This window comes from Pristis pectinata, chromosome 18 (genome assembly GCF_009764475.1).
Source record: "Pristis pectinata isolate sPriPec2 chromosome 18, sPriPec2.1.pri, whole genome shotgun sequence".
NCBI classification, from domain to species: Eukaryota; Metazoa; Chordata; class Chondrichthyes; order Rhinopristiformes; family Pristidae; genus Pristis; species Pristis pectinata.
The window spans coordinates 18,118,717-18,144,772 of NC_067422.1; the positions used below are offsets into that span (position 1 = coordinate 18,118,717).

Consider the following 26,056-nt stretch of genomic DNA (forward strand, 5'->3'; position numbering starts at 1 on the left):
GTTATTTGGGGAACTGAGTTTGTATTGGTCGGAACCAGAAAACAGAAGTAGAAAAAAAATTCAAATAAAATCATCTGGGAGTTTTTTTGTGTGTCCATTCAGTCTGAGGTGTGCTTCCTAATTTCTCTCTTGCCCAATTAGTTCTATTCCCAACACCCTCAGATGCCAGGTCAGATATAGCGATGACCATGGACTCGTCAAGTCCACACTGTGGAAGTAGGCTCATGTTTCACTTAACCTTAGAATCTTTAATGGCTGCTTGCTCCGTTCATCCACAGCATCGGTGCTATGGAAGACTAATTATAATTAATTCTTTCTTCTTTTGGTCAATAAATATTTTCAGTTGATTGGGTGGGGAGAGGGGGATCATTGCTGGTAGATCCACAGTATTGAAGTGTACTACTTGTTTAACTTTGTGGGCTCATTTCCATTAAAAATGCTTTAAATGTCCTGGAATAGTTAGTGGGTGTTTCAAGTGATGGAAGAACTGGGTTTAAAAAAATCATTCAGTCCTAAACCACTGACCACTGACACAAGAAAACCAGTTCTTGCATGCTGCAAAAGAAGAAAGATTAGGGAATTGGCCCCAGAGTATTTCATAGCCTTCAAGCATTTTATTTTACAACTTTGATGGTGTTCAGCTGCGAGTTCCCCCACAGGGCATTGAGAATGATAAAATATGAATCCATAGCTGTGAGCAAATCTGCCCAATTTGACTCTTGGGAGCTTGGAGGCTTCTGGTAAATGTTTCAGCACTGTGCTTTATATCTGCAATGCAACAACTTTATTCCAGAAGGGCTTTGCTTGAAGTGAGGAGGATGCAGAAAAAAGTTGCATTGTCTTTTTTCCCCCACAGAGAGAACCTATTGATGGGTTTACTAGTGACCTTGCAAGTGTTGTAAATGTTCTTAAATGGGTGCAAAATAATTGTGTGCCCACAGATGTTCATCTTTTAAAAGCTGTGGCAGATAACCCTGACTAGCTTAAAGCATCAGCCTTTTGTTGATGCAACCTTTTGTTCTCGAGCACTATCTTCAACATTTGAGAGAATAAAGGGAGAACTCCCTCAGTTTTTGGATTCAATCTGACTTCACTGCCATCCTGCTGATGCTTTTCCACTTGATTTTAAATAACAACATTGTTAATTTGTATTTATGTAGCACAAAAACCATCCTAAAGTGCTCTAAAGATGCTAAAAAAAGCTGCCCATCAAATTCAAAGACTTAAAGAGAATAGATCAAAAACTTGTTCAAAGGTTGGTGATAAACAGAAAAGGAAGTTTAGTTTCAATTCCAGGGAGCAACACTAAGAGTGGAGTGGTATAAAAGGAATAGATGCAGTGTGGAAGAAGGGAATGAATGCAGAATGACAGAAAAGTGCAAGGCAGAGCAGTAAACATAACGGCAATCCATGAGCCACAGAGGAAAAGAAGCACAAGGAGAGTTGGCAGTGATAACTTACCACTAGGTAAATACTTAATTTGGTTTTAAATTAGGGGTAGACTTAATTAAGTATTTAGCTTAAAAAATGAAAAAGCTTAGTTGATTAAATACATAAACCTTAATTAATTAATTAAAGTTTGGATTCATTCATTATGGTTGGTTACGAACTGTAATGCAGCTGGTGTGCATTAGCATCACAATCCTGGAAAAGACATCTCTGCAGTGAATGTCTTCATCTCAAGAAGCTTCAGTTCCAAGATGTTGAACTGGAATCCAGTTGAATCATAGAGGATCAGAGCGATGCAGGGCCACCTGGAAACATGGATCCAGGAGGCAGTCATTCCCTCTTGGTTGGGCAAGTTCGGGCCCTGCATGCAGTGCTGTGGGAACCTCAGCCTTTGCCCTTATCCAACAGTGCCAAGGTTCTAGTGACTTGTGCAGATGAGAAGAAATCCTGCAAGCTGAATGAGCAACTTTACCACGGTAGCCTGGTATTGGAGGCCATTCAGGAGTAACACATAAGAGCTGTTAGAAATAATATTATTGAATAAAAATGTTTTACACTTAAATAACTACTTGCATACCCATAAAAAATTAACTAAAATTATTGAAACTAACTTAAGTTAAATAATTTTAAAAAACCTTACTTACCTGTTCTCTTAGCAGCCAATTTCTCCCATACATTTCAATGGGGCCTGTTGTAAGTGTTTACATGAGATATAACCCAGTGCAGGCTCAGCAGGTGAGAACTGGGATGCCCTGTTGGACTCCATGAAAGACCCATGGCTACAGCACCAGCAGCATGAGCAGCAGGTCAGATGATGCTGCGGATGGAATTTCTGCAGAAAAACCCAGCTATATCCCAGAATTATCTCCGGTATCAGGGCAGAGATTCTGGGCCAGAATGGTTCAACAGAGTCAACACAGTGTGGTTAAAGGACCAAATTATTTGGCAAATCAGTTTTTCAGATCTTTGAGGTTGTAGTTACCAAGGTTAATAAAGGAGAAAAAAGTGAATATGATATATTTGGATTTTCAAGATGATATGGTGCCACACTAAAGGTTATTACCTGAAATTGGGTCTCAAAAGATTGCCAATAATATATTAGCGAGGACTGAGGATTGGTTAGCAGATGGAAAAACAGAGAGTTGAAATAAATGGTTATTTGTTGGTTGACAGGATGATACCAGTGATATGCTGCAAGGATCAGTCCCTGTGTCACAGCTGTTTACAATCCATATCAATAGCTTAGATAGAAGGACTAATAGTTGGGATTGTAAGAAAGAGACACCCACTTTAGTTCTGATCTTTGTTTCATAACTGTTGGAAATTAATTTTAAAAGTCATTATTATCTCCATATGATTGAATGTACAAAAGCATGAGTTTGTTTCAATGTCTTCCTTCTCTTGAATTGCTGTGAGTAAACAAACATCAATGGTGTCATAATGTCTTCTTTTTACTTGTATACGACGTGCCGTACAGGACACTTCACCTTCACCGACTAACTCTTCAGAAATAATAAGCTCTTATAATGCTGTTGACTTCTGTGCTTGAAAAATGTCGACAATATCCTTCAGTTCAACATATTGATCACTACCAAATCCATTTTGAAACAAGCTTGGATCTATTTTGGAATAGAGTGATGACACTCTGGTGCGTGCTGTATCATTTTTAGGAATGTTTGAAGTTTCATTCAATCTGTTTTTATCAATCTTCTGAATTTACCGACATTTTCCGAAAAAGCATTTGGGGGAAAGGGGAAATAATTGGCTAATAGAATGACTATACTGTATTTAAATTAAGAACTAATTCCACACTCCAATACTTGGAAAATGTACTGATGGAAATCAAACATTGGTTTGTTTTACATGGAGCCAGTGGAATATTGCTTTATTTCTGAGGGGTTTAGTTGTAAACAGTTCAATCAGCAGAGTGAAAGCTTTTATTTCTATGCATTTCCATTCTTCGCCTGATCAGCTCAGGTCAGCAAGTTTGTGGGATGTTTGAAAAGGCTGCTATGTGACAATTAAAATATCTTGACAGGTGAAAGCAAAGGAAGGGTTAGGATGGATAATACTGAAATATTCTACAATTGCACATCATTTGCGACAATATCTTGTAAATTTGTTGACTGGTGTAAGATGCATGTTATTCTGTGCAGTATCAAAAAATGCTCAAAGAAGAGTAGCCATGTCATGTTGATGTCATGAACAGCACTTCTTCTCAATAGTTTTTGTCTATCAATATTTTGTTCAAGGCAGGGACTCCTTGATAAACCACAGCTCTATAGACATCAGTCATTTTGTGAAGAATTGGTAGAGTTAAAGAGTCATATGCATGGAAACAGGCCCTTCGGCCCACTGAGTTCTCACTGGCCATCAAGCACCCATTTGCATTTTTGTGGAGAGAAAATGCATGAATGTGGAGAGAATAAAAATCCCATTTTTATTCTCTCCACATTCCTATCAACTCCCCTCAGCAGCCAGAGGAAACCCATGTAGTGACAGGGAGAATGTGGAAACTCCATACAGATAGCACTCGAGATCAAGATGTGGCTTGCTGGAGTCATTAGGCAACAGCTCTTCTTGCTGCACCACTGTGGCTCCACTGTGTCCAACAGCAGTGGATCTCTTAACTGGACATCCACTAATGCACTTCCAGAAAATGGCAACCTTATAGCAGCTTAGGAGCAGATATCATTACTGCACATGATTCCCCGTGTCAAATCAGCTCAAGAAATTTGTACTTTACCCATTGTAGTAGCCTAAGAGAAGATCAATAAACTTAGCATGAGGAGATTGAATCTGGAATTTTCCTGGTCTGCATGGCTTCAGCATTCACAGAAAAAAAAATAGATAAACCATAAGGGGAGAAGAGCAATTTGTAATGATTGATAGGGTCTTGGAAGTAAGGAGAATTGCTGCAGGCTTTAAAACCCATCAACACCAACCTTTGTCAATTGCACTGTTACTGTGGCTTATTAAGGCAAGGGCAGTTATATATTTACTCATGTTGCCAACATTGTAGCAGCAAATAGAACTATATGCAATGGTAATTTTAATCACAAGTGAAATATGCAAATTTGCTAATCCAGCTCATCATTACTGACAATCTGCCGTCACATCATTTCATTATTGGTCAAGCTTCACATAATTATTGGTGAGGCAACATTTTTACCTGGGAAATATTAGTTGTTTCTTATATATATAAAACATGATGGCAAAAGTATATATTTAATCTTAAATGTGATATAAACAGACACAGGACTTTGGGAATTTTCTTTTTTTTTGTGTTCTCATAGTAAACATTTAGTCCAGTCCAGAGGCAGAATTTGCGAAGTTAATGGGAGAACAGTCTTCATATTAGAAGCTATTCAGAAATTGTCCTTCTTAAAATAAAGTAGTGGAACCGAGGTCCACTTGCCTTCCCTTTTTTCATCATATCGAAGGACAAATCAAGGCTAGACTTTATAAAGAATCAATGAGCTATACCTGGCCAGAGCATGTAATTGCCACCCTTCTAGTCAGTCATTAATTTCATAGTTTACATATTGTTTCTATATTACCTTCTCTGAAATGGCTGCAGTTTGCTTACAATTAGAAAGTATTAAAATAGAATCAAGGAAAAATCTTGAGTTCTATAACTTCTAGGACTATGATTGTGACACCACTGTATTCAGTAGCAATGGATCTATTCACTTGACATCCACATGTGCACTTCCAGAAATGGCAGCCTAATAGCAGCTGAGGTGCAGATGTCATGGCTGCGTATGATTCCCTGCACCAAATTGGTAAAATAAATTGGTATTATTCCCATTGTAGCAGCATCTTGTAGAAAGAATAAGATCAATCAAAGGCATGAGAAACACCTCAGGAATTATGCATTTGGCAGGTCTTTTCAGATCATTGATCACCTTGGTCAATAGGAAAAAAAACTCATGGCTTTGAAACTACATAGCAGTAAAATTGTTCAAAGGACTTTATTGAAATGGTTCTCACAGAAGTGGTGTCAATTCTTTTTGAAGTAAAATTATACAAGTTAATTAACAATCCTGCATTCTGAGCAGGTAAGCCATGGATGGATCACGGATGGGGCTAAAACATGAACATCACAATTTGCTGCTTGCTCTTCTGCATTCTTGTTGAACTTAGCCTGTTGTTGGGAATGTGGAGTTGCTGAATTTATCCATAAATTGGTAAACACTTCCATTAAAATATTATTTCCAAATTAGTTACATATGTTTAATTTCAAGATCCTTACAATACACTTGTTTTTTTTTATATTACCAATTGCAAAACTGCCATCATTGTTTATGTGGCTTATAGCAAAGCAAATCAGTGCTAAATAACTAAGAACAAATCTGTTGAGTGTGTTTCACCGTGTCGGATGAAGAAGGATCAGTTTTAATGTAATTCATGTTATACAACTCATTCATTATTTTTGTGCTAATTGATGTAAAATAACATTTCAGAAGAACCACAAAATTAACTCGATGGCAGGTCGGGCACATTGCTTCTGAGACTAGTTAGAATATAATAAACAGCTGGTATCATTACATTCCTTTGTTAATAAAATCAGCATAAAAATGCATTGTCCTTAAACATTTTCTGCCTGTATTTCAGATGATGTGCCACCTTATTTCAAAACGGAGCCCATTCGCTCACAGATCCACTTGGAGGGAAATCGGTTGGTCCTGACATGCATGGCTGAAGGGAGCTGGCCTTTAGAGTTCAAATGGTTGTACAACAACACGGAGTTGACGCATTTCTCTCTGGAGTACAGGTCAGAAGTTGCACTTGAAATTTTAGTTTTATGTTCCATGAAAATTTTTAACTGACGGATTTGCAAGGTGAATTAGTTCATTTCAGAAAATATGATAGAATCAAACAAAAAATTAAAATGCAGAAAACATTCAGCAGAAAATGTAGCATAAATGGAAAGAGAAACAGAGTTATTGTTTCAGGTCAATGACTTTTCATCAGAATCAGCATGAAAATAGTGTTTTTTTCCACCATGAGGTACATAATATAAAAGCAAGAAGAACCATGATCTTACACAGACTTTATTTTGGAGTTAATTAACAAATTGTATTCAGTGTGCTGTTTCAGGAAAGTTATAAAACAATGCAATGTATTCCTTATTTTGTTAGACAACAGCAAGTGACATTGGTTAAACTAATTGTGTTTGCTTGTATCTATTGATACAAAATAAACTGGCATCTTTCACTAAATGTCTTGTAAGTTTGCCCCTGGAAAAGTGAGCAAGGCCCACAATACACAAAAGACATGAATATCCCTTTCTTATACTTTTTATTTTACAATTTCACAGAAAGGTAAAGAGTCAGTCAAATTGCTTTAGATGTGGAGTTGCACATAAGCCAGAGTGGATAAGGGTGATAGACAACCTTCATTGATACTAGTGAAGCTGAAGGGTTTTTGCAAACTACTGATGTTTTCATGGTGAACATGACTTCTATGTATTATTTCTGTTCCAGATTATTTAAATAATTAAATAAAAAGCACAGTGGGATTTGAACTCAATTACAGATCATTAGTCAAGGCCTCTGGATTGCTAATCCAGTAATTTAACCACTGTGATACTGTAATATCATTACACATTGGTTGTACAGTCGTGCTTTTATTTATTAGACTGTACAGACATATTGCTGGATGTAATATGCTCAGACTGCAATGGGAGTGGTGAGCACTGCCAAATCCAGAAGACAATTTCCCAACAAGACACAATCTTATTACAGTTCCAAAACATATTGCCTGACATTGATCTTTATGAAACTGTGTCTTTCACCTCTCTGCCTTTCCTGAAACCCAGCCTGTCCTCCCAAACCGTTTACTGTCATTGGCACATCTCAATATTCTTCACTTGAATGGAAGTTCAGGTCATTTTTGTATAGAATCATTTTTGTGTAGAAGCAACACAAACCCATGGATCCTCTTTATCTTTTAGAGGGCAACATGGGAAATAAGAACACTCTAATTTTGTGATTATTTTCGTACTTTTCTTCAACTCATTTCTTATCCACTTGCAATATTTTGAGGGTTCTATCATCATCTGATCAAAGCAGCTAACCAGATTCCAAAGCCTGATTCTAAAATGTCATTTTTATTTTGCCAAATAAAAATGACATTTTAGAATCAGGTTTTGCCAGGTATTATTGTTTCTAATAACTGATATATTTAATCTAATCATTTGCACATTTCCAGTTGTTCAACATAGCTCTGCTTCTGCATTACTCAGTCATGGCTTGAATTAACAATTTCCAAACCCATGAGCTTTACCAGCTAGATGGACAAGGGCACCAAAAGCATGGGGGCACCACCACCCGGATGTTGCCCTCTAAGCCATGCACCATCCTGACTTGGAAATGTATCACTGTTCCTTCATTGGTGCTGGGTCAAAATCCTGGAATTCTCTCTCTAACAGCATTGTGGGTATACCCACACCTCAAGGACTGCAGCAGTTCAAGAAGGAAATTCACTGTCACCTTCTCATGGGCAATTAAGGATGGACAATTAAATGCTGGCTCATCCTGCGAAGCCCACATCCTTTGAATGAATATAACAAAAAAAAGTCAGAACTCCAGTCCATTATATTTTATAAATTCTCTATTAAAGATGGACTTGGGCAAGGATGAGTGATCAGTTTGCAATTGCCAGTGACTGTATGAAGTCTATTTACTCCATTTTAGTAGGCCACAGGGATTCACATATAAAATGTTTGCAAATATAGGGGTTTCTTCCATCATTGCTCCCAACAATGGTGAATGTTGCCACTGACACTGCTACCTGTCCCTTATCATTTCTGTTAATAATATAGTGGAACAATCTTTCAGAGCAAATTGTTTATGTAAAATGAATCAACACCTTTAAAGTGTACCTGGATAAATTTCTATAGACAGGAAATATTGGTAATGTCATTGAACTTTGGAGGCTGGAAGAAGGTGTAATAAGCAACTTAGCTGTCTTCAGTGCAAGGCAGTCAGTCATGAGTGAGAAGCATTTTGATTTCTGAGTCAGATTTTGTTGGCTTCAAATCCCAAACTAGAAATTTAAGCCAAAAATCCATGCAGAGATTCTAGAGCAGAATTGAGGGAGCTCTGTCGGAACTGCTTCTTTTGGATAAAATATGAAACCAAGGTCTTGTCTGCTCTCTCAGTTACAGTAAATGCAGAAAATCTCATGGCACTATTTCAGTTAAGGGCAGGCAGTTATCTGTAGTTTCCTAGCAACATTTATCTCTTAATCAAGATCACTAAAACAGAATATGTTGTTATCATTACATAGCTGTTTGTAGATGCATGCTGTGTGCAACTCGGCCACTATGCTTTCTTCATTACATCAGTAACTACACTTCAGAAACTGCTCAATTTGCTGTAAAGTCTTTTCACACATATGAGCTTTTAAAAGTTGTGTTATTTCAGGGCTTTTTTGTCCTTTAAGTTGAATCAACATATGGTGATAGGAGGGAACTCTGTTCAAGAAAAATCAAACACAGAGTTTGGATGGATCCAGCTTGATGAGCCAAATTGTCTTTTGTTGCTTTGAAATTACTTGCATATATATTGATATTGTTGTTTTGTATATGCCTGTCATCCTTCAGTGTGTCGAAAAAGCTTTCTGAAAATCACTATTTTCATGCTGGCTTTTGTGATCTTAATAACGTGGCCTTTCCCTCAAGGCAAGAACTGGAGATTTACAGGTGCAATCCCCATCATTTATAGCTGATTCATTCCTACAAGGATAATTTGTTCAGGATAAGTGATGGCTGGTATGTATTGGTTCATGTTTGCATGCCCCCCACCATCCCCACTCTCTCCAAGGAGCTGCGTGATTTCCAGCCTCTTCAATGAAGTGGAAAATATGTTTGTTTAAAAAAAAATTATGTCTGTGACAGTGACTATGTGGAAATGTCAACTTTGAAAGAACACACTGGAGCAGGTTTGGAAAACAAATAAAAGAAAGAGACTGGAAAGACTTGCACAAAAAAAGTGGCCTTTTCAGTACCAGTGACTGGAGTATAAAACCTTTAGGGCTGTGAAGTAGAATTGGGAATCAGAACTAATGAAGATTTAATGAAGAGAAAACATGAGAGGACAATTAAAATTCACATTGAAACGTAACTATATTTACCAGATTTCAAATTTAGGCCATTTATTACAGCTGATAGACTATAGAAACAAATTCTTTGGAAAACTAGTGTCCTTTCTTTGCTTTGGTCAATTAATTACATTGGAAATCTCTCATCCATGCAGGTTTTTGGTAAGGATTCCCTTAGTAAAATATTAGCTCCTCAGCAAAATATCCTGTAAAAATTTGCCAAGATTTCTTTGACAGAACCTCCCAAATCCAAGGTCCGGATAGATGATGGCAGCAGGCACATGGGAACACAATGGGAAAAGCTGATGACAATAGTACTGTATTAGACAAAAGCTGGGGAGAGTAGATAGGGAGCGGCGGTTATTGGGTAAGTCTACATTTGATGTGGGAATTGTTTAAAGGCCAGCTGATCAGAATTCAGGACCAAGATGTTCCCATGAGGAAGGAAGGCAAGGTTCAGGAAACTTGGATGAAGAAAGATATTGCCAAAAGAAAAAGAAAGCATATGTAAGGTTTAGGAAGATGAAATTGGACAGTGTCTTTGAGGAATATAAATGAAGCAGGAAAGAACTTAAACAGGGAATCAGGAGGGCTGAAAGGGACCATGAAATGTCCTTGGAGAGTAGGATTAAGAGAACCCAATGCTTTTTAGACCTACATTAAAAACAAGAGGGTAACGAGTAAGAAGGTAGGACCACTCAAAGACAAAGGAGGGGATTTATGCCTGGAGTCAGAGAAAGTGGACGAGATACTAAATGAGTACTTCGTATTAGTATTGGTATTAACTAAGGAGAAAGACATGGAGGAGAGTGAGATCAGGGAAGGATATGCTGATAGTCTGAGACATGTTGATATCAAGAAGGAGGAGGTGAAAGGACACTAGAAGAACATTAAGGTTCTGATGGGATCTATCGCAGGTTATGGAAAGAGGCAAGAGAGGAGATTTCTGTGGCCTTGACAAAGATCTCTGCGTCCTCTTTAGCCACAGACGAGGTCCCAGAGGACTAGAGAATATCCATTGTTGTTCAATGCACACAAAATGCTGGAGGAATTCAGCAGGTCAGGCAGCATCTCCATCACTGTGAGTGTATTGCTCCAGATTCCAGCATCTGCAGAACCTCTTGTGTCTCTGTTGTGGCAGCCATTGTTGTTCACCTGAAGGGCAATAGGGACAAACCAGGAAATTACAGGCCAGTAAGCTTTACATCAATGGTAGGGAAATTATTGGAGAAGATTCTGAGAGATAGGATCCACTAACATCTGGAAAAGCAAACCCTTATTAGGGATAGTCAGCATGGCTTTGTGCAGGGAAGATCATGTATTACAAACTTGAATGAGGTTTTTGAGGAGGTGATGAAGATCATTGATGAAAGTAGGGCAGCGGATGTTGTATACATGGAATTTAGTAAAGCCTTCAACAAGGACCCTCATGCCAGGCTGATCCAGAAGATTAAGGCAGATGGGACCCATGGAGACTTAGAACATAGAACGTTACAGCACAGTACAGGCCTTTCTGCCCAGGATGTTGTGCTGACATTTTATCCTTATCTAAGATCTATCTAACTCTTCCTTCCCATTTAGCCCTCCATTTTTCTATATTTCATGTGGCTATCTAAGAGTCTCTTAAATGTCCCTAATGTATCTTCCTCCACCATCCCTGCCGGCAGTGCGTTCCACACACCCATCACTCTCTGTGTAAAAAAATTTACCTCTGACAACCCCCTGTACCTTCCTCCAATCACCTTAAAATTATGCCCCCTCGTGTTAGCCGTTTTCACCCTGGGAAAATGTCACTGACTGTCCACTCGATCTCTGCCTCTTATCATCTTGTTCACCTCTGTCAAGTCACCTCTCATCCTCCTTCGCTCCAAAGAGAAAAGCCCTAGCTCGCTCAACCTATCCTCATAAGACATGCTCTCCAAACCACAAAGCATCCTGGTAAATCTGCTCTGCACCCTCTCTATAGCTTCCACATCCTTCCTATAATGAGGCGACCAGAACTGAACACAATACTCCAACCAGAGTTTTATAGAGCTACAGCATTACTTCACGGCTCTTGAACTCAACACCCCGACTAATGAAGGCCAACGCACAAGACGCCTTCTTAACATTCCTATCAACCTGTGCGGCAACCTCAATATCCCTCTGTTCCTCCACACTGCTAAGAGTCCTGCCATTAACCAAAATTCTGAATCCACACAGCCAAGTTTCCCTGGATCCCAGGTCTCCTGACCTTCTGAATGAGCCTTTCACGAGGAACCTTATCAAATGCCTTACTAAGATCCATGTACACCACATCCACTGCTCGACCTTCATCATTGTGCTTTGTCACATCCTCAAAGAATTCAGTCGGGCTCATGGGGCACAACCTGCCTCTCACAAAGCCATGCTGACTGTCCCTAATCAGCCTGTGCTTCTCCAAATGCTCATAAATCCTGACTCTTAGAATCTTCTCCAGTAATTTGCCCACCATTGAAGTAAGACTCACAGGCTTATAATTCCAAGGGTTGCCCCTACTCCCTTTCTTGAACAAAGGAACAATATTTGCCACCCTCCAATCATCTTCTGTGGCCAGCGAGGATGCAAAGATCATCGCCAAAGGTGCAGCAATCTCTTCCCTCGCTTCCCTTAATAACCTTGGATATATCCCATCCGGCCCCGGTGACTTATATTTCCCATTGTTTTTCAAAAGCTCCAGCACATTCTCTTTCCTGACGTCGACATGCCCTAGCGTTTCAGCCTGTTGTATGCCATCCTCACAAACGTCAAGGTCTCTCTCACTGGTGGATACTGAAGCAAAGTATTCATTAATTGACTTGCTAGATTGGATTCAAAATTGGCTTGGCCACAGAAGTCAGTGGGTAGCGGTGGAGGGTGTTACCTGATTGGAGGTCTGTGGCCAGTGGTGTTCCACAGGGATCAGTGCTTACCTCTATTATTTGTGATCTATATGAATAATTTGGATGAAAATGTGGGTGGGCTGATTAGTAAGATTGCAGGTAACACAAAAGTTGGTGGAGTTGTGGATAGTGAGGAAAGTTGTCAAAGAATTCAGCAGGAAATAGACCAGTTGGAAGTGTGGACAGAGAAATGGCAGATGGAGTTCAATCCAAACAAGTGTGGGCATTGCACTTGGGAGGTCAAATGTAGCAGGAAAGTATAAAGTAAATGGCAGGCCCCAAAGGAGAATTGATGTCTACAGCTCCATGAAAGTGGCAACAGAAGTAAGTAGAATGGTTAATAAGGCACGGGGCATACTTGCCTTCATCAGTTGGAGCACTGAGCATAAAAGTTGGGAAGTCATGTTGCAGTTGTATAAAACTTTGGTTAGAAGACGATTGAGTATTGTGTTCAGTTCTGATAGTCACATTACAGGAAGGATAATGAGGCTTTGAAGAGCGTGCAGGAGAGGTTTACCAGGATGTTGTCTGGATTAGAGACTATTAGCTGTAAATTGAGGTTGGACAAACTTGGATTGTTTTCTCTGGAGCATTGGAGGTTGAGGGGTGACCTGATAGAAGTATATAAAATTACGGGAGGCATAGATAGATAGTCAGAGTCATTTTCCCAGCGTGGAAATGCCAAATACTAGAGGGAATACCTCCAAGGTGAGGTGGGGGGAAGCATTTAAGGGAAATTTACAAGGCAAGCTTTTTACACAGTAGGTGCCTGGAACACTCTGCCAGGGGAAGTGGTGGAAGCAAATACAATAGCAACGTTTTAGAGGCACTTCAATAGACACATGAACAGTGAGGGAATGGAGGGATGCAGACCATGAGTAGGCAGCTGTGCAGTTTGAATTGGCGTCATGGTCAGCTCAGGCATCATGGGCCGAAGGGCCTGTGCCTCTGCTGCAATGTTCTATGTTCAAACCCATTAGCCAGTCACTCAGTTTTAATTAATCTGCCCCTTTTCTTCTTTGCTTGCCTGAACCATTCAAACGAAGTAGTGCATCTTAACAAGCTGCAAGTAAGGATAACTGTTTTGGTCTAAAATAAACACAACATTTAAGATGCAGTAAGTGCAAATTTGAAAGTGATTTTTAACCAAGTGGATGTTTTAGTCAATTTAAATATGAATATTTTTTGAAGAGGATGCGATGCAACATGAACAATCCTTCACATTTGGCTTCTTATTAACCATAAGATTTGTCATAATGCCATTGGAAGAAGATGAACAGTGGCATTGAAATGATGAGCTAGGCTGAACATAGTTGCATCTGAGCAGCTTAATGATATGGACAAATGGAAGACCGTAGACCAATCCTCAGCAACACCAAAAGAGATCATGTGTTGTTTTGATAAAATGCCTGCAGACTTCTAGACTCCACGTAACTTACTGTGCTCAAAATTTAGTATAATCATCTCCTTCCAATACTTATTTAAAGGTCATTGCTATCTGTTATTACAGGAATTAGTTGGTAGATTTCGTGCATGTGGCATTCATCTTTTTTGAGTATTAGCAGATCCTCTTTCATAGAACAGATGATTGAGTTGTGTAGCATCTTATCATGTAGATATAAACAAACTGGAAACTTTAGCCATGTTGGGGATGGGAATGAAATTTGGTCTCTGGATTTCTGCCTGCAGGTATCTGTGCAAAGGTTCTTTTTTTCTTAAAGCCTTTGAATAGAGTGTCATTGTTTTCTCTGGTTTACTTTCATTGGTTTGCTTTTCTTTCCAACGATTTTCAGGCCTCTACACCTATGTGACACAGGAAAGTCTAGTTATGTTATTGTATTTACATATTTTATAATTGAATAGAGATGATTAAAGTTGCTTTATTTGTTTTGAAAACACTTGTATCTGAAAGAGAACTCGATAACAGCCAAATAAAAGAGAGGATTAATGCAGGAACAACAGATTCTGACAAGGCTGCAGCACTGATCATTGGGGGTGGGGTGGGATCATCGGGAGTTTTGTAATCAGGTCTATAAAAAGACTAAAATGAAGAATTCAGATTAAGGTAAAAATGTACACCAGCAAGGTATGGATATAGGTTCAGTGGGCAAAAGGCAAGCAAATAGACAGAGAAAAGTCGCAGCAGAGTGATAGTAAGAGCTCTGAAATAGGAGAAAAGTGAAAGACTAAAAGATAAAGACATCACATGAGAGAGACAGATGAGATAAGAACACACAGACCAAAGGAACACAACTTCATGATGGAGAGAAAGCATCAGAAGGTGAGAGCAGTGACCATGAACAAGGCCAGAGGGGATTTACTAGAGCCCACCAATATGAAAAGCTTATCTTGTTACATCTGCAAACAGAATGAAAAGGGTTCATTTGCATTTTCTAATGGAATTTAGCAATTTGAGAAGGAATACTAATGCAAATCTTGCGTGATTCTTAGTCATGTGACTGCATATAAAGAGCAAACTAGTGTTATGACATAAAGCATGTGAAATATTTTTCCTATGAACTATTATATTGGAAACATCCATCTCACGTTTTTAAAAAAAAACATTTTGTTGATATAAAATGAGATAATGCCTACTGTATAATATAGAATTGGTAAAAAAAACAGCTGGTGTGTTTACAAGGAGTAGAAATAAAGCACTCTGTAGCACATCTAGGATGGCTCAAAGAGCTTGTATTTGGTTAATCATCACCAATGAATAATGAGAAACAAGATGAATCCATTCAGTACTGCATGAATGGGGCTATTAGTCAGCTGCAAGGCATTGTGTGTTTGGATGGTAAAATGATGCACTTGAATGAAAATTGCCAATTCACTTTCCTTCTCAGAACTGATTTCATTGGAATGAATGGGAAATGTGAGCTTTTGAAAAATGATTTACTTGAGTTAATTTTTTTTCTCTAGTTAAATGAAAATGATAATTCTATTGCTTGCCCTTCACCTTTTTTGACTGACCCAATGAAATGCAAATTTAGTGAACACTAAACTGACAAGCTGGCAGAAATTGAATTTGTTAAAAAAAGGCATTGATAATGTTCTGAAGCTTCCTAACAAAAGGCACCATCTCAAACGTCAAAAGTTTTAACATATCCTCCATTTAATAGCACACTTAATCAACCCAGACTCTGCAAGGGTCCTATTCAAACAATGCTTTCAAAATCTTACCAGTTATTGGGATATACAGAGGGCAGTTTAGGGTAACTCTGCCCTGTATATAAGCCTGGAGGAAGGCAGACCTCTCCCTTGCTGCATAGAACCCTTTGCCTGATCCATCAGGAAGGACACAGGCATGTGGAGTGACAATGCCAGGTAATGGGAGCGCTCGGATCAAAGCCTCCCTGCACATGGATGACGTCACTGTCTCTGCTCGGATCCAAGATCAGTCCACAGATTGATCAGCATCTGAGACCAGTTTGAGCTGGTCTTGGGAGGCCAGAGTTAGCCGTAGGAAGAGCGAGGCCGTGCTCTTTGGCAACTGGCCTGTCCGGTCCACCGTCCCCTTCACCATCAAGTCTGATTACCTGAAGGTGCTGGGGATCTGGTTCGGAGGGGTCAAGGCGTGTGACAAAAACTGGCTGATCGCCAAGGTTAAAAGATAATTGGGGCTGTGGGAATTATGCCCCTGAGCAATAACCTGGTTATCAGGTGCGAGGTGCAAGCCTGTGCAAACACTTTGAAGGGAAGAACCACAGTCTAAGGTCCTGCTGCCAGTCGACATTGAGGGGCTGGGTCCTTGTAAAAGCCTCTCAAACATTTGAAGTTTGTATCATCCAAGGAGTCCACACAAGTGGAAATGTTGCCTCGTACATAGAATGTGCTAACACTATAACTGTATAGATCTGGAAATACCAAGAATGTTTGACTGAACAGCACTGAATGTAAAGAAAATCATGTACTGTTTTTTGTATTTCTTGTACATATTTTTTATGAATAATTTTTTTTAAATGACAAGTTGTTCTCAGGGACAGATACTGCAACAAACATCACATGCTGCTGAAAGATCATTAACTCTGTGAATGATGCACTTCTGGTCTGCTGAAACTTGTTGGTCTTCCAGTACAATGAGATGTCTGTAAGGGAATGCTGCTTCCTGGCACATTCCAGGCTGCAGGATTATGTACTAAGGGACACACTGAGGCTTGGTGCAACCAGCACAAAGGCTTTGTAGAAAAGGACTGCATCCTAATGTCCTGTCGCCAGTGGACACTGAGGGGGTGGGCCCTGTATATCAGCCTCTATTGAGTGGCAGGGCCCTGTATATCAGCCTCTATTGAGTGGCAAGGGTTCTTTGTGGATAGAATTTATTAACTTGAAAACACTACAATGTTTTGACTTGACAACACAGTGAGTACATAGACTAGATGACACGATGAATATAGTGAAAACCATACACTATTTTATATTTTTTATGAATAAAGTTTATTCTTGAAGTAAAAAGATACTTAACTGACCTACGTAAATACCTAGACTGTAAAGGTTGTTCAAAAATGAATGTGCTGTGAATGCAACTTTTAAGATCTACTTGTGTAAATCACAATGACTGGTTTCTAAATATTCCAATATCGCAGCTTTCTGCTACTAGATGTCATTAAAATAGATTAGATTTTCACACAACACTGCTGACATCTAGAGGCAGGGTACATTTGTTATACTGAAAGTTCAAAGACAGCTATTCAGATTTGAAACCTATAAACGATACAGCTTGTTTAAATAATCAACTATCTTTATAATAAAAGAATGATTTTGGTTATGTTTCAAGGTTGAATGATTATGTACTTTTCCAGCCTTGACAGATTTTAAATTGATTACATTCTTAAGAAACATCCAATGATCCACTTAAGATAATCATTCATTTTTCTTCTATTATGCACTCACTACTTTTAATCAAGACATGTCTGGTCAGACTTTGCCCACAGTCTGCTCAATCTGACAACCTGGATGCAATGACACAGGTGTCAACTTTAATGCATACAATAGCATTCACATTTTGCTCTGTTTATGCACTATTTGTAGAATCTGGTGCTGTCATCTGCAGTGGTAGAACAAGACAATGTAAACAACCCATAAAATGGTTTGTAAAGTTTGCTATTCTGAAAAATTATTTGTTTCCTAAATTGGCAACAAGCATTTGAGTGACTTTAAGGATGAATTAAATGTGAAGCTTGAACAAATTCAAGATAATGATGATTAGCTTAAAAGTGAAATTGCCGTCCTGTCCAATATATCTTCATCAAACATTAGCAATGGAAGGGGAATGAATTCAGAATAGTAAATCGAGCTCGAGATCCAGGAGTTCTTAGAAATGAAGTAGGAGACTTCTGGAGACTGAAACTTTGGCACAGATCTATTTGATTGAATGGCTGTTTCTCTGAAGCAAAATTCATTGTAAATCGTGCATGTTAAATGAGCTTGCTTGAATGTGTAGAGTACAAAATGTATTTAAAAAAAGGTTTCCTTTTGGCCTTCAAACAACCGAGCAAAGCATTCCCAGTATATAATGAAGGTTTCCAAACTTTTGGCAGATTACTGTTAATGCAGCGTGCTGCCGGAATCCAGCTCCAGTTTCAAAAGTGAACAGTCATGTTGGAATTGTTATAATTAGGTTTTCCATCAGAATCAATCAATTTAAATTCAGTTCTGAGCTCTTCTCTTGAAACAAATCTAGGGGTAAATGTAATGTGACCACTACAGATTAAAAACTTTAATGACACCACCTATTCTCCAAAGTATCCACATTCTTTCTTGCAAAGTTTAAAAAATGAAATAATGGTGTTGATATTTCAGTTACAGGATTCTAGAGAGAATTACCGTGAATATGTGTCTAATGTGACCTTGGCTATAACAGAAATTCAGAACACGTTGTATTTTTGCAAAGTTTGCAGAAGTTTTTTTTTCTCCTGAACCCACTGGCCCCCATCACCCTCTCCATCTGCCCATCACCCACAAATTTCCTCCCACTGGTTCCCCTCTCCAGCTCCTTCCCTTTATTCCATGGTCCACTGTCCTCTCCTTTCATATTCCATCTTCCTCAGGCCTTTGTCACTTCCACCTGTCACCTCCCAGCTTCTTACATCATTCCCACACTCCTCCCTCCCTTACCTGCCTATCACACTTGCCTGCCCCCCACCTGGATCCATCTATCACCCGCCAGCTCTTGCTCTACCCCTTCTCCCCACCTTTTTATACTGGCTATCTCCTCTTTTTCTTCCTATTCCTGATGAAGGGTCTTGACCCGAAAGGTCGACTGTCCATTTCCCTCCATTGACGCTGCCTGACTCGCTGATTTTCTCCAACACTTTGTGTGTTGCTTTTTATTTTTGCAATACCTGTCCTTGTCTGACTTGAACCAATTCAGAGTGTCAACAACCATCATCTGAATCCATTGGTAACACCAAGTTGCTTTAAACCTGTAGATATTGATTGTCTTAATCATGTGCAGATTCAGAATATAACAAACTGGATAAAAATTAGAATTATGTCCGGTGTTCCATGGCTGTCTGACCTTACCAGAAGCTGCTTTGCTTTTAGTTTGGTGAAGCTTCGTGAATTGGTTTCACTTTCTGATTATCATTTATATCGTTTGCCTCTTTCTTCCAGTTAATAACTTGTTATTGGTGCAGATATATAACATATCTTTTATTTTAATAATCTGTGGGACAGATAGGTATCATTTGGATAGAACAAGATACAAGTGGGAACTGCGAAAGTCTGTTCATCACAGATATTTGAATAGCGGTGATGAATATCTACAACTTCCAATAAACTCTGACCTCTCAAATGCTAAGAACTTCAGGTTTCCATAAAGAGGGGAAAAGAAAGTGGATTTGGTTATCATATTCACTCCTTTCATTTCTGCATAACTTGCTCCATCATGTAGTCTACACCATCCTTTAATTTCCTTTGGAAAGCAATTCAGTCTTTACCTGTCACCCCAAGTAAAATCATGCAACAAGTCCAGAATTGATTCTGACATTAATGTTGTCTGCTTTGATTAGTTGCTTTCTTCTTAGTGCTTGATCATTCCTCCAAAACAATTTGTGTTATTGGACACGATGATTGTATATTTATATGAAAAAAGCATGAAACAAAGAACAATGCAGGTAAAAAATATTCACAAAGCATGAATGCAAGAATACTTTAGTTTCTGTACCATATCACAAAGCTTTTAATGGAAATATGGTGAGCAACAAAAACCTGTGCACAAACCAAATGGAAGGATTTGATAAATCGTATCATTTAGTGGTTCTCAACATTGGGTCATTATTCTAGCACCCAAAGAAACTTCCAGTTCTCACCGGAAAAGAAGGAATAAGCAACTGTTTTTATTAAATAGAAAAAAAGCTTTGCAATTCATAACTTGCCCTAGATTCAAAACTCCTTCAAGTAAGGGCTAGCCAGAAAGACCATTAACCTTCAGAGTTAGCGTTAAATGAAGTCTAGAAAAAAGTAGGTGACAACATCAAATTATTTCACTGGATGCGCAAATGTTGATTGCCAAGTGTGGGAATAAAGCCACTCTAAATTGCTGTTCTGCAGAGTGTATCAATTATTCATTTTGCATTTATTTAATAACTTTCATAAATGGGGAAATGAACTATTAAAATAAAGCTTTCACCTGTAGCAACTTAATAACCTTAAAAATATCAAGCATTACATCATCAACCAACTTCAGTGAAATTGGTCTTTTGATTTTAAGAAGGTAAAAGATGTTCATGTTGGAGTGGTGAAGACCAATGTGTTATTTTGAAGTTACGTTAATACAGTATGTAAGTGTATTCAAACAGATCCACATGTTAAAACAATGTATCTCACTGTAGACCCTTTACTGACAACAGATTGCTACTGCATAACTGATTTTGCTTTATTTCACATTCACAAAATATAAAGACACAATATGCCTAAGATATTTTGACCCTAACTTGCAAGATATGTACATAACATAAAGAATGAATCCAAAAGAATGGAGAAGAGAAGGATCGTGTTCCAGTTTTGTGCTTTCCTTCCTCATCCTAATTTCATGCTTCACTTTCAGTTGCATTTTAACAGGCTTATTTAATTTGATCCCAGCTTGCTGCACTATTTATTTTGTTCTCACCCCAGTGCCTTTTTAGCTTCTATTCCACTTCAGCGGCTTCCTGACTTCTCATTTCACCTAAGTTTTATCCCTTTTTCTCTGTTTTAAAGTCTCTTTTCATCAGAGAGATGCCAACAGCAATAATTCCATTTGAATCCTTTCTTATGTGGTTAGATATGAAGCCTGAGTTCTCAATAGCTTGGTGAGAAGTTTGCCATTTTCCGGTGAATTTGGAGCTTTAGTGAACAATAGAACCAAAGGTCACTCTCCTTAACTATACATATTTAAGGACTGTGATTTCTTTATTAGTCACATGTACATCGAAACACACAGTGAAATGCATCTTTTGCATAGAGTGTTCGGGGGGCAGCCCACAAGTGTCGCCACGCTTCCGGTGCCAACATAGCATGCCCACAACTTGTTAACCCATACATCTTTGGAATGTGGGAGGAAACCAGAGCACCCAGAGGAAACCCACACAGACAAGGGGGGAACGTACAAACTCCTTACAGACGGTGGCTGTAATTGAACCCAGGTCGCTGGTGCTGTAATAGCGTTATGCTAACTGCCACACTGCCAATATCTGATGGAGAAGGAAGCAAAGTGATTTAGAATTAAACTAGATTTAACAAGTTTTTAACACTTTTAAGAACCAACCTTAAGTTACAAGTTCAGTTACAATCAATGTGTAATTACAATTACAGTCTGTCCCTGGGTTACGAATATCCGACTATGGACACCCCTTCATAAATTCAAAAGTCCACCTTGTGTATGTACATTCATTCCTACAAACAGCAGAACTAGTTTCCTCTTTCCACATTTAGTAATTGTTCTTTCTTATCAATTTTATGTGCTTTTGATGCCATTCATTACAAAACTGTGGAGGTGTGGGTACCAGATCAAGTGATTATTGTGCATTTTCCAACTTACAGACAAAATCAACTTATGGACATCTGTAAAAATGGAATCTGTTCATCACCCAGGAACGCCTTGTGATTGAAGTACACAGAAGGAGAGCTACAATTTCACAAGGCTAATGACTAATAATTGCAAAGTGTCCAACAACTTGTGTCAATGTACATTTCAGAGTGGCATCTCTTCCCTGCTGTACAATTCAATCAACAATAATGCAAAGCACCATTAGGTTTTCCATTAGCATGACAAATTCTGAGCCAATGACATTATCTTTTGCTTCAAATTCAACAATGGCCTGCTTCTTTTAATGGCTTAATCACAACTCAGAAAAATATAATGCAGATCGTCTTAGTCCTCAAAAATGAGTGCTTTATGAGGTTAATATGAATAATTTCAAACTTGCCTTCAGTCCAGCTTCTACTTATTTTAACAGAGGCAGAATAGGGTGGATGGCCGTGGCTGACTGGTACCCACTTAGGAGGTGTACAAGCCATTCAAGCACCTAAAGAGGTTGCACGTCTCCATTTTAACAAACGTTCCATTTTTATTTTCACATTGGCTTTGGTGACCTGTCTGATGTACATTGACGAGAAGGACCAGGTTCATTAGATAGGAGATTTGCAGAATTGCTTGAAAAATTAGAAGAGCAGGAGTATTTCCACTAGGCCCAAGAAGGTAGCCTGTAGATGTCCAGCACCAATAGCTTCTTTCCTGTGATTTACTGAGGCCATGTCTCCACAGCTTGCATCCTCTGCCTTAAGATCAACCCTTTGTACTTCAAAATCTGGGCCTGTGTCTCTCACTCTGCAAATCGATCCTTGGCTTCCTTATCGGGAGCCCACAGTCAGTGCGGATCAGCAATGACCTCTCCTCCTCACTGACAATCAACACAGGCACACCTCAACAATGAGTGCTCACCCCACTGCTCTACTCTCTCTACACTCACGACTGTGTGGCTAAGCACAGCTCAAACACCATCTATAAGTTTGCTGATGACACTATTGTTGTTGGTAGAATCCCAGACGGTGATGTGGAGGCATACAGGAGTGAGATAGATCGGTTGGTTGAGTGGTGTCACAACAACAACCTCACACTCAACATCAGCAAGACCAAGAAACTTCAGGGAGGGGAAGTCGGGAGAACACACACTAGTCCTCATTGACGGGTCAACGGTGGAAAAGGTGAGCAGCTTCAAGTTCCTGGGCGTCAACATCTCAGACGATCTATCCTGAGCCCAACACAATGATGCAATCATGAAGAAGGCACACCAGGGGCTCTACTTGGTTAGGAGTTTGAGGAGATTTGGTATGCCACCAAAGACTCTTGAAAATTTCTGTAGATGTACGGTGGAGAGCATTCTGACTGGTTGCATCACAGCCTGATATGGAACCACCAATGCACAGGATCGCAAAAGGCTGCAGAGGCTTGTAGACTCATCCGGCTCCATCATGGGTACAACCCTCCCCGCCATCAAGGACATCTTCAAGAGGTGGGGACTCCAGAAGGTGACATCCATTATTAAAGACCCTCACCATCTGAGACATGTCCTCTTCTCATTGCTATCATCAGGGAGGAGGTACAGGAGCCTGAAGACCCACACTCAACAATTCAGGAATAGCTTCTTCCCCTCTGTCATCAGATTTCTGAATGATCCATGAACATGACTTCATTATTCCTTTTTTTTTGCACTATATTTATTTTTGTAATTTATAGATTTTTATGTCTTGCACTGTACTACTGCCACAAAATGACAAATTTCACGCCATATGTCAGTGATAATAAATCTGATTCTGATTTTCACTCCACAGCCCTGCTCTTCTCCTTCACTCTCCTGCCCTCCAGATTCCCAGTCCTTTTCCTTCCACAGTGAAATGCTCCTGCAAGACATTTCAGAACCTGCACTTGTGCCTCTCCTGACCATAATACCTCTGTAACCCTGAAAGCAAACATCAGTGAATATCAGAACCAGTGAGTCACATGATCCAACTACATAAGCAAGGTGCTGACTTGGGGACCAGACTGTGCACCTGAAAATTTTTAAAAAACTGCAGATGCTGAACATCTGAAATAAAAAAAACCAGAAGATTCCGGAACACTCAGCAAGGCTGGCAGCATCTGTGTAAGAGAGAGACTCTCAGAACTGGGAAGGAGAGAAAACAATGTGTGTATTAAGCTGCAGAGAAGTGGGGGAGGGATGGATAGGACAAAGGGAATGCCACCATATGCTGAATCAAAATATTGGTTATGATGACATAGAAGGAGGCTATTTGGCCTATCAGGCCCATGCTGGCTCCCAGGGGAACAATCTCATTTGTCTCATTCCCATACTTACCTCCATGAACCTCTGCATCTTATTCTCTCTCACACATACCCATCAACTCCTCTTTCTGTTATCTTAGCTGTTATCTGGTACGAAGGGATAATTTACAGTAGCCAGGACGTTGGGAGAAACCGATGTGGTCACAGAGGAAGTTATTTGTAACAATCTCATTTGAGGTTCACTGGATTCGAGCACTTGATAGCTGCATTTCCATTTTGTCTTATGTGATTACCAAAAAGAACAGAAGACATTTCAGTTTTGCTTTGGCTTCAGCATATCAACTATGGCAAGATGATTGGTTCTTTCGATCATCTGAGGTGACAGGAAGATTGTGATGGGCTCATTCTCTCATAAGCAGTGTATACAATGGGGGGGGGGGGTGCGGTGGTGGGGTTCAATGTTGTGATCTGAAGTGTGATAACCCAGACATGGCAGGAAATAAAGATTTGGTTTGAAATTGGAAATTGTTATTTGATGGAAAACCTAAAATATAACAGGTTTCTTACATCACTTAGTTTGGCAGCATGTTGAGGAAAACTCCAGTATAGTGTGAAGTATGGTTCAAAAAGCAGCCTAACCAGGCTGTTGTATCTTCAAAACATTAAGATGATATTTTAACGTTATAAGAAAACAACCTCTCCCACCACATTCACCTAATGCTAATGAATATATAAAAAAAACTGCTGGTAAACAGACCTCTGCACATACTTGTGCTCACTCCTGTGTCTTATTGATAACAGTGTAATTCACACCAGGCAGAGGACTCCTGCAGCTTGAATATTGTCAGCTGCACTTCACAATCTACTGGTAAGACTGCTTACAATTCCGAACACCCGGTAAGGATTCCAGACCCAATTAAATTAAACCCTTGTAAATCTGTAGCCATAGTAAATCATAGGACTTGCAATCTTTCTATGTAATAAGAAAGTGGTTTTCATAATAAAATAGAATGACAGACTGTCAGAAGCAAAGCATCCCTAAAATTCTGGTGAAGTTATTCAGTCACCATAAACCAGTGCCTGTTGGTCTCTTGGATCAGATAACTTTAGATTATGACCTTTTGTTGTGGTCAGTGTGGAAGCCCACTCTGCTTGCCACTGACTGTGTGGAAAGCTGCTCAGAAAGATTTCTGTGCAGCTGCCTTTTTTCTGACATTGGTTCCTGTCAACATTTGTTCAAAAGGATTCCTGACATCCAACAACAATGGTGACATCATGCAGATTGAACAGCTTGAATTCGAGATTTCTTGCAGACAGCAAACTAGGAATGGAAAGCACAATTTTTAGTTAATGCTTAAAACATTTTACAGTAAGAAAGATAAAAATTGAAGAATATTTATGTAAGATTATCGAAGAAGCTGAAATATCACAAACAAAACTTTTTAATAATAAATAGCTATGTTAAAGTTTTTGTTATTGATTCATTTTTTTGGGACCTTAGTTTTGCCTCCAAGACCAGCATTAATTTCCCATTCCCTATTGGCAGTGAGAAGATGGCGGTGAGCTGCCTACCTGAAACTACTGCTGGAAGTACTCCTATTGTGCTGTTGGTTAGGGAGTTCCCGGATTTAGATCCAGCAAGGATGAAGGAATATATTTCCAAGTCAGAATGTAATGCAGCTTGAAGGGGAACCTGCAGTAATGATGTTCCCATGTGACTGACACCCACGTTCTTGGTGGTGGAGGTTGCAGATTATAGAGGTGCTGTCAGGGGAGCTAGGCAGGTTATAGATGATATACACAGCAGCCATTGCTCTAGTGGTGGAGGGAATGAATGTCTAGAGGGCTGCTTTGTCCAAGATGGTGACAAGCTTCTTAAGTGTTGTTGGAGCTGCACTCATTCAGGCAGGTAGAGAGTACTCCATCACACTGCTGCCTTGTGCCTTGTAGGACTGAGGATCATCAGGAGGTGAGCAGCTTGCTGCAAGATACCCAACCTCTGACCTGTCCTTATTTGCACATGTGTACGTGGCTGATCAAATGATACCTTGGGACTCCTAACTTCTGGACTTCAGCTCTTTTGCCAATATTTGGACCAAGGATGTAATACGATCTGGAGCAGAGTGGTTCTGGTGTAATCCAAATTGCTATCGGTAAGCACATTATGTGTGTTATGCCACTTGATAGCACTGTTGATTATAACTTTCCTCACTTCACTAATGAAGGAGAGTAGACTGATAGCACTGCATCTGGTTAGATTGAATCTGTCTCATAATTATTTGTTGCAACTGTACTGGATTAGCTTAGCTGGTTCTGCTGTGTTGTCTGGCCT

General features: G+C 39.4%; 1 protein-coding gene across 1 annotated transcript in view; it reads left to right on the plus strand.

The window, feature by feature from the left end:
- Positions 1-26,056, plus strand: part of sdk2b (sidekick cell adhesion molecule 2b) — a 699,987-nt gene that overhangs the window by 305,500 nt on the left and 368,431 nt on the right. Inside the window, 1 exon segment of the mRNA XM_052032768.1 lies at positions 6,067-6,226. Within this exon segment, the coding sequence (XP_051888728.1) occupies positions 6,067-6,226 (160 nt within the window).